At 31.6% G+C, this 14,528-nt stretch overlaps 1 protein-coding gene and 1 long non-coding RNA gene across 43 annotated transcripts in view; both read left to right on the plus strand.

Annotated features, from left to right (window-relative positions):
- Positions 1-12,661, plus strand: part of LOC127703119 (uncharacterized) — a 365,292-nt gene extending 352,631 nt beyond the window's left edge. For 26 of the 42 annotated variants that reach the window (XR_007982694.1, XR_007982704.1, XR_007982672.1 and 23 more), the window contains one exon: positions 12,135-12,653. This is a non-coding gene — a long non-coding RNA (uncharacterized LOC127703119). Of the gene's footprint in view, positions 1-11,811; positions 12,112-12,134 lie in introns of those variants that run through there. The other 16 variants (XR_007982676.1, XR_007982684.1, XR_007982701.1 and 13 more) reach the window with 7 other exon arrangements.
- LOC127703116 (protein SYS1 homolog) lies at positions 1,548-8,850 on the plus strand. Its single transcript, XM_052207564.1, has 3 exons — positions 1,548-1,871; positions 6,127-6,194; positions 8,550-8,850. The coding sequence occupies exons 1-3, from the start codon at positions 1,677-1,679 to the stop codon at positions 8,785-8,787; spliced, it is 501 nt and encodes a 166-aa protein (XP_052063524.1). The 5' UTR covers positions 1,548-1,676; the 3' UTR covers positions 8,788-8,850.
- Positions 12,662-14,528: the final 1,867 nt, after the last annotated feature.

Consider the following 14,528-nt stretch of genomic DNA (forward strand, 5'->3'; position numbering starts at 1 on the left):
AGGTGGTGCACCGTGCAGGATAAAAACATTCCGTCATCTACGCAATCAGTGTCTTGAAAACTTCCATAGTCACTGGGAGCTTTCACTGTTGAGTCCATTAGTTTATTCCAGGCTATTATTGTTTTGGAAAGAATGAATACTTGAAATAGTCGTGTCTTGGGCTGAAGATGGTGTATGCCATGGAATTGTAGTGTCTTGATGGTCTGTTTAGTGGGATAAAATAGTTTTCTGTTGGAATTGGTACGAGTCCATTTATAATTTTGTATAGTAAGCATAGTCTCATTCTGATGTTAGCTCTTCGTTGATATAGAGGTATTTAATTCATTATGTGAAATATATATATATCTTAAATTATAAATATGTTCAAAATGAATAACTTTCGGCATATTTCTTGTGAATTATCTTTATGTTTATACCTATGTTACCTGTGAAATTAATGTAACATTTAAAAATATATTCCCAAATTCGCGCAAATGTAATGCGCCCAAAATGCCAACTATTGAAGTATCACTTATTTGTATACAGAGTTATATACAATTTATATGACCATTCACATATGGTCCAAATATACTCATATGGTTCGGATCATATCCATTTTCTGACTATTTGAAATCCCCTAATTCCCCTTTCGCAATTCAATAAATGTTACAAATGTATGCTTTTATAAGATTTGATACATTTTTTTTACATGTGAATAATGAAGTCATAAAATTAGATTCCAGATTTCGATCCTATCTTTACCAATAATTATACCACAGAAGTTCTAAAACCTATGTTGGCTGTATTCAATTCGAACTTACTTATAATTAATTAAAAACCGCGAGGGAGACTTTTTAACATCTACATGTATCTTTTTATGATAATATTTCTAACCAATGATCCCATTGTTCAAAAAACGAGATTTTGGAGGAACACCTTTACCCGGCTAGTAATGGACTTTCTGCTAAAATACAAATCAGGACCATAGAAAATAAAGATAGATGAAAAAAGATACAACTGTCATATTCCTGACTTGGCAAAGGCTTTTCCTAATGTAGAAATTGGTGGAGTCAAGAGTACACCATTATGCCATTAGTTGTAAGGTGAGTTTAAAAGAAAGATAATTATTTTTTTATTATTTTAATAGATACTTAATTTCAAATAAAGTACGTAATATCGTTTATCTTACTAAAATTTAATCTGAGTTTGTTATAGTCTGAGCTTGTTTTAGGGTGAGTTTGTGAAGCAGGGTTTGTTATAGGTCGAACTTGTTATAATCCTAGTTAGTCTAATGGGACGAGACATCAGGGAGTCATTTGCAGTCAATTTTTATTATTTTCCTTCAAATTATAATGACTTTTGTTTTTCATTTTTTTGTATATAGTCCACATGTGCATAATTTATTCTTCGGACGTCAATGGTTTATGAAGAAGTGCTATTTTTGTATTTGAAGTTCGGTTTACTTTATATTTTGTTACATTAATTTGTGTAACTTAGTGATATCTTTATTATTTCTTAAAAGGATCATCTTTCCTCCTGCATAGAACCTTTTTTCAATAAACAAACATCATAATGATCCAGATATCGGAAAATGATGTAGAAATATTTTTGTTGATTTATATATTTTATAGAAAGTCCAATGAGTTAAAGAGCTATAACATTCATATTTGAATTAATTTACATTTCCTTATGGTGGGATGCTGAGACTCATTCGAAACGGGTTGAACAAGATGCCAGGACAATTCAGAAGTTTTATTTGGGACCCAAAACTGATAATTTCACAGATAATTGCACTTCAATGCCTGTTTTATGCCACATACATAGTCTTTATTTATCTTCTTGATATTGCTGGCCGCTTCGACGCATCATTAGACCAGATTTTTACGCAGATAGTAAGTGAATATACCATATTGAATTTATGAATCTGGGTCTGTTTGCCCACAACACTTTTGCCTAGTAATTCAATCATTGACCGGATACAGATAGAGATGGTCCAGAGGAATTCTAGTCAAATCAGCACCTGGTTAAATCAGCACCTGTTCAAATCGGTACCCGGTATAGTCAAATCGGCACCTAGTCAATTTTGCACCTGGTTAAATCGGCACCCGATGAAGTCATTTCGGCACCCATGTTAGATATGTTTAATATATGTTTTTTTCAGTATTTTAAGCAAAAAGGTTAAAATAAAGAAGGGGTTAAACAAGTATTGACTTATTTACATTTTTGGGGGATTTCTGTATGTATTTTTTTTTGTCAACTTAATGTGTATTCAAGGTATTGGATATTTGTTATGCATGTTTTAACTAGTTGAGCATTTTGCATGATTGTTGGTTTAATGCTGTTTAAAGTTTCCTGAAAAACCACCTTAATTGCTTATTATTTTGCATGCAAGTTTGATTAGTGATAGTTATGAATGGAACTCATAGTTTTCCCTTTTATTGCATCTAATTTTCTCATAATTAAACAACAGCTTGGGTAATGGCTTCATTGTTTATTATTAAGTTTTTGAAGAAAAAACAGCAATAACTACCTGTATAGAGTTAAAACAACAAACATGTTAATTATGTAATTGATATAAGTTATTAATTAATTGAAAAGAAAACTAATCAAAACATCAGTCATAGAATGTTGAGAAAACTTTAAACAATAAATTTTTAAATTTATTTTTAAAGATGTAATGAATGATAAAATCCAACCCCAAAAATAATCATAAATAGAAAGATCATTTATACATTTTTAGAATTATTTTTATATATATATTATATCAAATATTATTGGATGCCGAATTGACTTTAAATAGGTGCCGATTTGACTAGATGCCGATTTGACCAGGTGCCGATTTGACTTTTTCTATGGGTGCCGATTTGACTTGTACCCGTCCAGAGATGAGCAGCATGATATGTGATGAATATGTAAGAAAAATGCGCACAGAAGTCATGACAAAATATTCAGTTTATTAATGGTGGCTATGTCATGTATGTCTGGTAGAAGTATGGTCTGATTTTCGATAGTAAATAGGTGAACTTCATTTTAAACAATGTGTACCAGTGATCTTTTTTTTTTCGCTCTCTCCTGTGAAGTGACAAAAAGTCGCTTGGATTTCCAAGAATAACGATGCTACTGATAACAATTATAGTTCTTTTCATATATTGTATATATATTTATAACTATAATTAAGAATTAATTATTCTTATATTTATAGCTTATTTATTCTTTTAAAAATCAATGACACATGAAAAAATATTTCCAAAAGAAAAGGCCTCTTTCATTTCTTTTATTAAAATGAGTAATTGCTATGTTTCATTATCTCTGCAAACGCCGTATATTTCCGGAAAAAGATGCAATTTTCAATTGTTTATACTATTCAAATAAATATAATTTCCTTTCATTACATTTAAAATTAAAAGTATTCTTTATCACGTTGGTGAGAAGACGTAAAATTAATCATGCATTACAATCCATTAATACCCTTAAAATTGGATACGCAATAATTTGACACGATTGCAAATAAAGCTGTTATTTGGTAATTTATTAAACGAATGAAAAAGAAAGGAATAAATAAAACGCATGTTAATGGCATCGTAAACATTAAGAAACATATATTCCAATTAATTCAATTAATTAGTATATCATTTAAAACCACTTGATTGATTCGTAAAATGAACTTGACCTCCATCAATTATATTATAAAAATGTTAGAATTGGTTGACAACATTTTACAAAAACCTGCCGACTGCACGAGCTAAGATTGGCGGGAAATGATTTAACGGTAAACAGGAGTGATTTAAATGACCAGGGTCAAATGAGTGTAACAATTGATAGAGAAGAATAAATGATAAGGCTCTTACGGGGAAAAAAAAGCAAATATTTTATCAAAGAATTTCATGTATCTCCTCCAATGCCGAAATATTATTTCATGAAAAATACCGTTTGTCAGTTGTTAACTTTCTTTTCATTATTATACAATTCAAATATATATATGATAAAATATATATGTACAATTTCATTTCATTGAGTAACATTTCAACAATTGATTTGGTTGACTGGGGTCAAATTCCAGCAATGATTGACATGAGAAAATAAACGTCGAGGCTCTTACGGGGAACGTGGTATCGGAAGAAAAATAAAAGTTTATTTTTTTAAAATGATTAATTTCTGTTTTTAGTAAATAACAATTGATTTCACTGGATTTGTACATGACTAATATCTAGCATGTTGAAATATTTAGCTAAGTTGAAATACTCAATTTCGATGTTCATAGCTTATAAATAAAAATATTGTGCCATGATTTTTATCCGTAATTTTATCTATTGAAACAGTGAAATATGTTACAGGATTATATCATCCATAAATCTTTAAAATTTACAAGTAAGATTACAAATTTATCAATCACAGCTAAAGATTAATTTACGACCTTCCAGCAAGGTAACACATGTAATATCACTGCAGGGGTTAATTACAGTCAGGCAGATCTAGTCGGACTTCTTGTCCCATAGGGACATTTATAGGAGCAAGACTTAAAATGTACTGTAGAACTATATATATACATTTATAACATGTAGATGAGCTACCATTTTCCATTTAATGAATTAACCACCCTGGTTGGTCATTCAGGGAAATATTTGTCATAGGGCATTGTATAATTTATAACGTGAAGACATTTGCTCTGTAACATTAACATTTTTCTTACCAAAAGAAGGTATTTTCCTATAAGATTACAAAGATATGTGATATGATATGTTGAATATATGTCAATTTTGACATTTTTCTGATGTTACAGTGACATAACATGATAAAAAATTACGTTTTTGCAGACTGGATTTTTAAATTATTTTTACAATTGGAGGAGGAGGGCTAGGCTGTTCCCTTCTTGTGGACCATCACCATTATCACAGAATTATCTTAAAACTTGAACATATACATGTAGGAATAACATGAATAAACAATAAAACATCAGACTAAACATGCTAAATAGAGGCATGGTTATATTATCTTACAGATCTCAAAAAGTGGTAGTTGACATTCACACATCAATAATTATCCTGTATTGTCAGGCCTCCCTCAAGACTCTGTTCTTGGTCCATGTCTTTTCATATTTTACATAAATGACATGCCAGACAACCTCAAAATGTTCGCCTCTTTAACAATATCATCACTTACTGACTGCAACACCCTTCAATCAGACTTTACATAAATTGGAACAGTGGGAGCAAGAAATCATCCACATAACAAGAAAGCAAAAACCTACCATTTTTTAATATACACTACATGATCACATATTAAAATCAATAGACAAAGCAAAATATCTTGGCGTTACCATTACAAATGATCTAACATGCAACTTGCATATAAAGATAACATCACGAATAAAGCAAATGTATCACTAAGATAAATTTATTAAAAGAAATGTAAAAACCAACAGTATAAAAACTGAAGAAATTGCTTACACAACATACAATGACATATGTCAGATCAAAAGTACGATATTGAAGTGTTGCAAGGTAGTCGGTACATGTACATGTATACGCTACCAAAGTAGTGTAACAGCATTTGAACAGCCATGCTTGACCATCTAAGCTGGCCAACCCTATAACAAAGAAGAAATCTTGCATCACAAAATCAAACCAACTAGTTTCCATCTCAAACAAGCTTAGTACCATCAAAAGAATATACATTTGTTTAGTTTTTTTCTCCCACAAATTACTATTTATATTAATTTTTTCTTAGAACATGTAGAACTACAATGTATATCATGTATATTGTTGTGGAATTTGTTACCAAGCCATGCAGGTAGCCAGTAGCCCAGACTTGGATGCATTTAAGTCTGGTGCAAAATCAAAAATATATTGCTAGGAAAAATAAATGTTTTTATCTATAAAAAATGTTTTTTGAAATTGTATTGTCAATATGTTCATATTTTTAATTTACCTACATGGAGATGTGCCTTCTTGCAATCTTCACCCTTTTGAAGTTATGAAGTATTATGAAGATGTCTTTACATGTTAATTGAATATGAATAAGGATGTTGGAGGTGGGGGATGTGGTGGGCGTGCTGGACTGTTGTTAATTCTTCTCTACTGGTGTATATTGAATAACTCATTTATCAGTGATTACAATATACTAACAACATTTTTTTTTTCTTCTCAGGATTTAGATCTGTTTGAAGATTCTGGAAGGGTAAATGTAATAGGCTTTTTTCTCAACAGTTTAACCAGGTAAGTTTATTAAGGAATGTGTGCATTATAAAGGTTTTCTGAGTTATTTCATTTTCCTGAGATAATTGGTACATGTAGATGAAAAAAATGAAGAAATACCTCAGCAGATCTACGACATAAAGAATAGTCATGATAGTACCAAAAATATGAAAAATATGGTTAGCATTAACATGATAAATGAAAGCATTAAGCAAATGTTTATGGGAAAGTCATTTGAGAGAGTGTATATTCACTCAATAAACAAACATCAGAAATAATTACCTTTATTAGAGAACAAAGTCCTTATTACAGTAGAAAAATCACTATAAAATTGATATTCTTGCAAATGCAAAATCTTTCAATTTCATCTTTCTGTTTTTTTTAACGTGTTCAGTAACCAGGTCCTAGTACTTTTATCATCAACTCAGTAGTCAGTACTTCGGTACTGACATGATTTATAACAAACCTTTCTAAAATTGTCCGTTTATAAATTTTGAAATTATAAAGAAACTAAGGTTTCAACTCCTTCAGGCAAAGTTGACCTTAGATGAATTTGGCTATTTTTTAAGGTATTTTTGTCTTATAGCTCTTCAACTGTTTCGGTACTTATACATCCTCGGATTTCAAATGTTTGGCTTTGAGCGTTCCTGATGAAGGTAAATCCAGAAAAGCGCTTCGGACGCATAAAATGATTAAACGTGTTGTTTTCAATATTTTACCAACTCGTACCTAATTTATGATTCATAAAATAGCCTAAGATTTCTCACAATTTGTATAACTAACAGCCTTTTTTACATTAAACCCCTGCCTTATATTATGTTTCTAGTGGCAATAAGTTAAATAGTTAACATTATGAATATATCACATTTAAACTTCACACGTTTTGATAGAAAAACAAAGGATATGGGGTATTTATCCTATAATGACACAAAATCAGTACATGCACAGCACAGCAAAAAACACGCAAAAAGCAAAGGAACAGCGTTTTTATTGCTGTTCTTCATGATCATCTCAAAGTCTCAGTGAGGCCTTCATCATGGACTAGTATGTTTTAATGAGCAAAATGCATTTTATTGAAACCCCTCTTTAGAAAATTTTATGATTGAAAATAGAATTATTTTCCAGTAAAAAAATTTATCAGATCAAATTTAGATTTTTAACATATAAACTAAATAGAATTAAAATTCTGTTTAAAGGGTAAAATATTTTGTCCTCCACATGACGTGATACTGGGGACATAGAAGATTATAAAAATATTGGGCGTCCATCTGTCCTTTCCTCCAGTCTTGTTAGCGCTTTGTAACGTGAACAGTTCTTGCCAGATTTTTATGAAATTTATATCATAGGTTTTATCACCAATGTCTTGGAAATATTCGAAAATCAGTGCCGATTAACTTTTTTTAAAGGAGTTTATATGCCCGTTTGAAATATGAGTTTTATAGAAAATTGTATTGTAAGGGCTCTAAAGTGTACAATTCTTGCCAGACATTTACGAAATTTATATGAAAGGTATATATCAGCAATGTCTCAGACATTTTTAAAAATCAGTGCCATTCAACTATTTTTAAAAGAGACAGCCCCTTGGAAATATTAATTACATTAAAAAACTGGAAAACTGCATTGTGAGAGCTTTCAAGGCTACATGTTCATTTCTAATAGGATTGTTATGAAAGTTATATCAAAGGTTTACATCAGAAATATCTGACTAGTTCGAATATCAGCACTAATCAATTATTTTCACAGGCGTTATGTCTCTTAGAAATATAAATTCTATTGAAAATTTCATTGTTAGCACTCTCAAGTATATACAATTCTTGCCAGATGCAATGTTTTTATGAAAATTATATCAAAGGTTTATATTTTTCGCAATGTGTCAGATTAGTTTGAAAATCAGTTTCGATTAAACTATTTTCATAAGAGTTATCATGGTTATGCCCCTTGGAAAAAAATAATTAAATAGAAAATTGCATTCTAAGCACTCTTGCACCTACATGTATACTTCTGGTAGGATTGTTATGAAATTTATATCATAGTTTTATATAGACAATGTCTTGGGTGAGTTCGAAAGTCAGCTTTGATCTATAGTTTTATAGGATTTATTATCTCTTTTAAATATAAGTTACATGTATATAGGACATTGCATTGTAGGCATTCTCGCACCTTTTTTTCTTGTCAAAACAATTTTTTTTACAGGAGTTATTCCCCTTGGAAATAGAAATATATGAAAAATAACATTGTTAGAGATCTCATCATGCTCATGCCAGAATTTATAAAAAGTTTAAAACATGTAAAAGAACCCTCAATTTTTTTTATTAGTGATTACTTTTTATTCCTGTTTGTTTTATAAATGTACAATATATATTTGATCTTTTTCAGTGCTGCTGGGTTATGGTTTATAGTTAAGAGAACAAAACTGTGTTTAGACTTTGCTTTTACTGTACATTTTGTGCACTTTTGTTGTTGTTGGATTTACAGTGGTCACATTCCTCAAACTTTATCATGGTGGATTATAAATGTTATTGGACTAGCGTTAATGACTGTTTGTGGAGAATTTTTGTGCATGAGAAGTGAAATGAAAGCAATTCCATTAATGGGACCGAAAACGGATTTGTAAATAATTTGAATATTATCATTATTGTATTTATTGCTTTTTATTATATAAAACATTACAAATGTATTTCTTTTTGTTTGAAACAAAATGGTTAATGGAAGATTAAGTTCTTCTTGTTGTACTATTGGTCTTATTAATCTAAATTCTCAAGTGTTATCTTCAATCAGTAACTGTGATCATTCTTTGGTACTACATGATATTTTGTTATTACTGTTTTACTTGTACCTGTGTTTTTCTGAAATGATTTTGATTGTACTTTCTACTATGTACATTTTGTGATTCCAATGGGGACTGAGTGGCCAAGTAGTCTAAGCAGTCCAACTACTGTATCACTAGCCAGTCAACACTGAGGTTGTGAGTTAGAATCCCGCACGGGGCAGGTACACTCTACTACAATCTTAATTGACTAGGTTTGTCAGTTTTCCTACCGAAGGTCGGTGGTTTTCTGTGGGCACTCCGGCTTCCTCCACCAATAAAAACTGACTGCCAGGAAATAGCACAATAGTGTTGAAAGTGGCATTAAACACCAACCATCAATGTTATTCCACTTGTCAGTTTTGAAGGAGGAAGGTGGAGTTATTAAAAAAAAACTAGTTTAATTCGACCACATTGAGAGATTATGGGGGATATTTCTTTAAATGAAAGAGAGTTTGATCTCTCTCAAAGTAACATGTCTTAATGAGGAGATACAGTGCAACTACATGTAATCAGAATCTTTCCTCTAACGGGATATACAATACTGTATTGAAAATACAAATGTGCATGACCAAACAGCAACAACTCTTAAAAGTCAGTGTGCAGTAACTTTTGAATAGAATGGAAATTGAGAATATTCATATGCTTTATATTCATATAGATATAAGAAGATGTGGTATGAGTGCCAATGAGACAACTCTCCATCCAAGTCAAAATTTAAAAAAGTAAACCATTATAGGTCAAAGTACGGTCTTCAACACAGAGCCTTGGCTCACACCGAACAGTAAGCTATAAAGGGCCCCAAAAATTACTAGTGTAAAACCATTCAAACGGGAAAACCAATGGTCTAATCTATATAAAAAACGAGAAACGAGAAACACTTATGAACCACATCAACAAACGACAACTACTGAACATCAGATTCCTGACTTAGGATAGGTGCAAACAAATGCAGCGGGTTTAAACGTTTTAATGGTAGCAAACCTTCACCCTTTTTCTGAAACAATAGTGTAACATCACAACATAGAAAGACACACTATAAAATATCAACTGAAATACCTGTATTCAAATATGAATAATGGTAGATGTTCAAATGATTTATTGGAATGTAATTGCTAAGATTTCTCACTAGGTCTGGTTATAACCCCTCCATTTGTGACTAGAATTTACATTGCTAAATGTTATTCTGTGTAGATAAAAAGGTGGTAAGAATAGACCATTGAAATTTTCAATAACATTGCATAAGTATTCACATACTGTAAATTCAGAAATTATTGCATGCATTTATTATTGCGATTTTGTCATTTTAGACTAAAATGCGAATTTAATTTTTGCGATATTGAGAAAAATCCTGTTTAATTCATATAAAAAAAATTCAAAATGCGAGTTTAAATTATTGAGATTATAACCCTGTCGCATTTTTCGCAATAATAAAAACATCGCAATAATTTCTGAATTTACAGTAGTTGAGTTCAAGCTGAACTAGGTACATGTGTATTTCATCTTTTGTTCTCCTTTAGTAACGTTGAAATTTTACTTTGATTCAATGCTTAGTACCACCATTAAACTATTGGTGCATCAAAATTAGTGCATCTCAGTTCAAGTTAAGTATGAGACCTTGTCCTGTTGTTCATTCTTCAGGTAACTCAACTTAAACTGAAATGCAGAAATCAAAGCAATCAGTGTCCACTTTTTAGCTCACCTGGCTTAATAGGCCATGTTAACTTTTGCCATCACTTTGCATCTGTTATCCTTCAACCATCTTCCTCTGAAACTACTTGGCAAAATATTACCAAACTTTACCTGAATGTTCCTTAGGGTATTTTGTTAAAAGTTGTATCGGGGGATTTGATCCATCAACAAGCATGGCAGCTGGTTCTAAAAACAGAATATAGAAGTAAAATGCAGTTTTTTGGCTTAGATCTCAAAAACTAAAGCAGTTCGAGCTAATCTGAAGGAATTCAAATTATCAGCAGATGAAGGTCTATCTCTTGGAGAATTTTCACAGAAATTAGAAAAAGGAGTTATTGCCCAGGAAATGTAAAATTTAAGGAAATTTCAAAGTTTTTGGCTTATATCTCAAAAATATCAGCAGTTAGAGCAAATCTGACAGTGTAGAATTGATCAGCTTAAAGTCTACATGAATCTCCTGCAGAAATTTCAGAAAAATCTGAAGACATTTTGTAGTTATCGCTCAATTGCTCTTCAACTTTATACTTGTTTGGCTTTCTAACTATTTTGATCTGAGCGTCACTGAATAGTCTTATGTAGACGAAACACGTGTCTGGCGTATCAAATTAGAAGCCTGGTACCTTTGATAACTATTCACCCTGAAATGTCAACATTTTGCAAATTTCACAGTTTTTATAAGACTGCAAAAAAATTTTGCGGTCGTATATTGGTATGACGTTGGCGTCGTTGTCGTCGTCCGAAGACACATTGGTTTTCGCACTCTAACTTTAGTTTAAGTGAATGGATCTCTATGAAATTTTACCATTAGGTTCAATACCACAAAAGGAAGGTTGGGATTGATTTTGGGGGTTATGGTACCAACAGTTAAGGGATTAGGGGCCAAAAAGGGGCCAAAAATAAGCATTTTTGTAACTTCCAGACATAACTTGTGTGTTAGTGTATGGATCTCTCTGACATTGTACCACAAGGTTCCATATCACAAAGGGAATGCTGGGATTAATTTTGGGGGTAATTGCCTCAAAATTTTAGGAATTAGGGGCCAAAAAAGGGGCAAAAAACAAGCATTTTTCTAGTTTCATGACAATAACTTGTGTGTAAGTGTATGGATCTTTCTGAAATTGTATATATCCGTACTACAAGGTTCTATATCACAAAGGGAAAGCTGGAATTGAGTTTGGGGGTAATTGCCCAAAACGTTTAGGAATAAGGGGCCAAAAATAAGCATTTTTCTAGTTTCCAGACAATAACTTGTGTTCAAGTGTATGGATCTCTCTGACATTGTACCACAAGGTTCCATATCACAAAGGGAATGCTGGGATTAATTTTGGGGGTAATTGCCTCAAAATTTTAGGAATTAGGGGCCAAAAAAAGGGGCAAAAAACAAGCATTTTTCTAGTTTCATGACAATAACTTGTGTGTAAGTGTATGGATCTTTCTGAAATTGTATATATCCGTACTTCAAGGTTCTATATCACAAAGGGAAAGCTGGAATTGAGTTTGGGGGTAATTGCCCAAAACGTTTAGGAATAAGGGGCCAAAAATAAGCATTTTTCTAGTTTCCAGACAATAACTTGTGTTCAAGTGTATGGATCTCTCTGAAATTGTACTGCAAGGTACCATACCACAAAGGGAAGGCTGGGATTGATTTTGGGGGTAATTGCCTCAAAATTTTAGGAATAAGGGGCCAAAAAGGGGCAAAAAAATGCATTTTTATAGTTTCAGGACAATAACTTGTGTGTAAGTGTATGGATCTTTATGAAATTGTACTACAAGGTTCCATATCACAAAGGGAATGCTGGGATTGATTTTGGGGGTAATTGCCTCAAAATTTTAGGAATTTGGGGCCAAAAAGGGGCCAAAAAAACAAGCATTTTTCTAGTTTCCAGACAATAACTTGTGTTCAAGTGTATGGATCTCTCTGAAATTGTACTGCAAGGTACCATACCATAAAGGGAAGGCTGGGATTGAGTTTGGGGGTGATGAATCATAAGGGGGTTCAAAAAAGTTTGGGGGGGATTTTCTTTTTCTTTTTTTTTCTCTAAAATTTTCCATTTAAAATTGGTTATTTCTGATTTATATATAAAAGCAAATAATAATGATATGGTTTGAATAGGTAAATTAAATTTTTTTAAAGTTCTTAGACCACATTCATTCTGTGTCAGAAACCTATGCTGTGTCAAATATTTAATCACAATCCAAATTCAGTGCTGTATCAAGCTTGAATGTTGTGTCCATACTTGCCCCAACTGTTCAGGGTTCGACCTCTGCGGTCGTATCAAGCTGCGGCCAGCGGAGCATTTTATTGGTTATTATCTTGAAAACTTAACAGATAGAGAGAAATTTTATACAGTAAATATTACTAAAACAATAAGATCTACAAATAAGTAAATCTGGCAGAAATTGTCAAATGAACTGTTATAGGAGTTATCACTTTAAATGATGATTTTAACCCTTTTTGCAGGAAACAAGAGTTGATAGAGTGAATCATTTTACAGTAAAAATGTTCAACAAAATATGATATACCGGGTATACAAAAAGGTCTACATGAAGAATCATCAATTCATCCCTTCCAATAGTTATTTCCCTTTTAAGACTAATTTTACTCATTTATGCCTTTTTTGTACTCAACTATAATAGATACGGAGAAATTGTAAAATTGCAAAGATGTTAGGCACACTAAGATCTACAAATAAGTCAACATGACTGAAATTGTCAGATGACCGCTTATAGGAGTTATTGCCCTTGAAAGTTGGTTTTATTATCCATTACTTCATTTTTTGCAGAAACCATTATAGTAATAGAGAGAAATTGGAAATAACAAAAATGCGAATAAGTTAACATGACTGAAATTGTCAATTTACTCCTTTTAGGCGTTATTGCCCTTGAATGAGCATGTTTTATCCATTCTATGAATTTTTGCAGGAACAAAGATAGATAGAGACAACAACATATAGCAAAAATTTTAAGCAAAAAAATATCTACATTGTTGAAATTGTCATATGACCCCTGAGAGGAGTTATCACCCTTAGCTTGAAGGACGATTTTTATATTCATCTTTGCTGTTTTTGCACAATCTTTGATAGATATAGAGAAACAGAAAAAAGCAAGAATGATCAGGACAATAAGATCTCAAAATCAGTTAAGGCAGAAATTGTCAACTCCTTATAGAAGTTATTCCCTTGAATGATGATTGTATCCATTTCTTTTGCATTAGATCTAGAGCAACTTTAAAAAGCAAAAAAGATCTACAAGTAAGTCAACATGGCAAAATTGTCACACTAGTTATATGATTTATTGCCATTAAATGTTGGATTTGGTTTTTTTTAACTGTAAACAGTAAAAATTATCATTAATACAAGACAAAATGCCATTAAAAAAGATCTACAAAATAATTGATTGCAATACATGAAAAAAAAATGAATAGCAAAATAGTATATTTTTACCAGGTGAGCAAATCAGTTTCCTTGGAGCATCTTTGTGGTTTTTTTTATCAGTTTCAGAAGTATTAAGGTACCAATTTCCAGATTTTCTCCATATTCATATTGAGAAATATCAATATAAAGCTTTATTTTTGGTGAATAAGTGCAATAAAACAGTTCAAAAAGCTTAATTTATATTGTTTGAAACCAAACGATATTTTACTATATCAATATATGGAAAAAAATCGTGTTTTATTTTTGCAGTATTCATGATCGAAACATGTCAAACTTATCAACTAAAGGTAAAATCTGTGATAAATCCAAGTTTAACATATAGAATGCAAAAGAGCATGCAGTGATCCAGTGGTCCAGTTACGTTTTCCAGTCCAAATCTGTGCATAGCAGATCAACATATCTGTACACTTGAATTTGTTACGA

The sequence above is a fragment of the Mytilus californianus genome, unplaced genomic scaffold, assembly GCF_021869535.1.
Source record: "Mytilus californianus isolate M0D057914Y unplaced genomic scaffold, xbMytCali1.0.p SCAF_5, whole genome shotgun sequence".
In the NCBI taxonomy this organism is placed as follows: domain Eukaryota; kingdom Metazoa; phylum Mollusca; class Bivalvia; order Mytilida; family Mytilidae; genus Mytilus; species Mytilus californianus.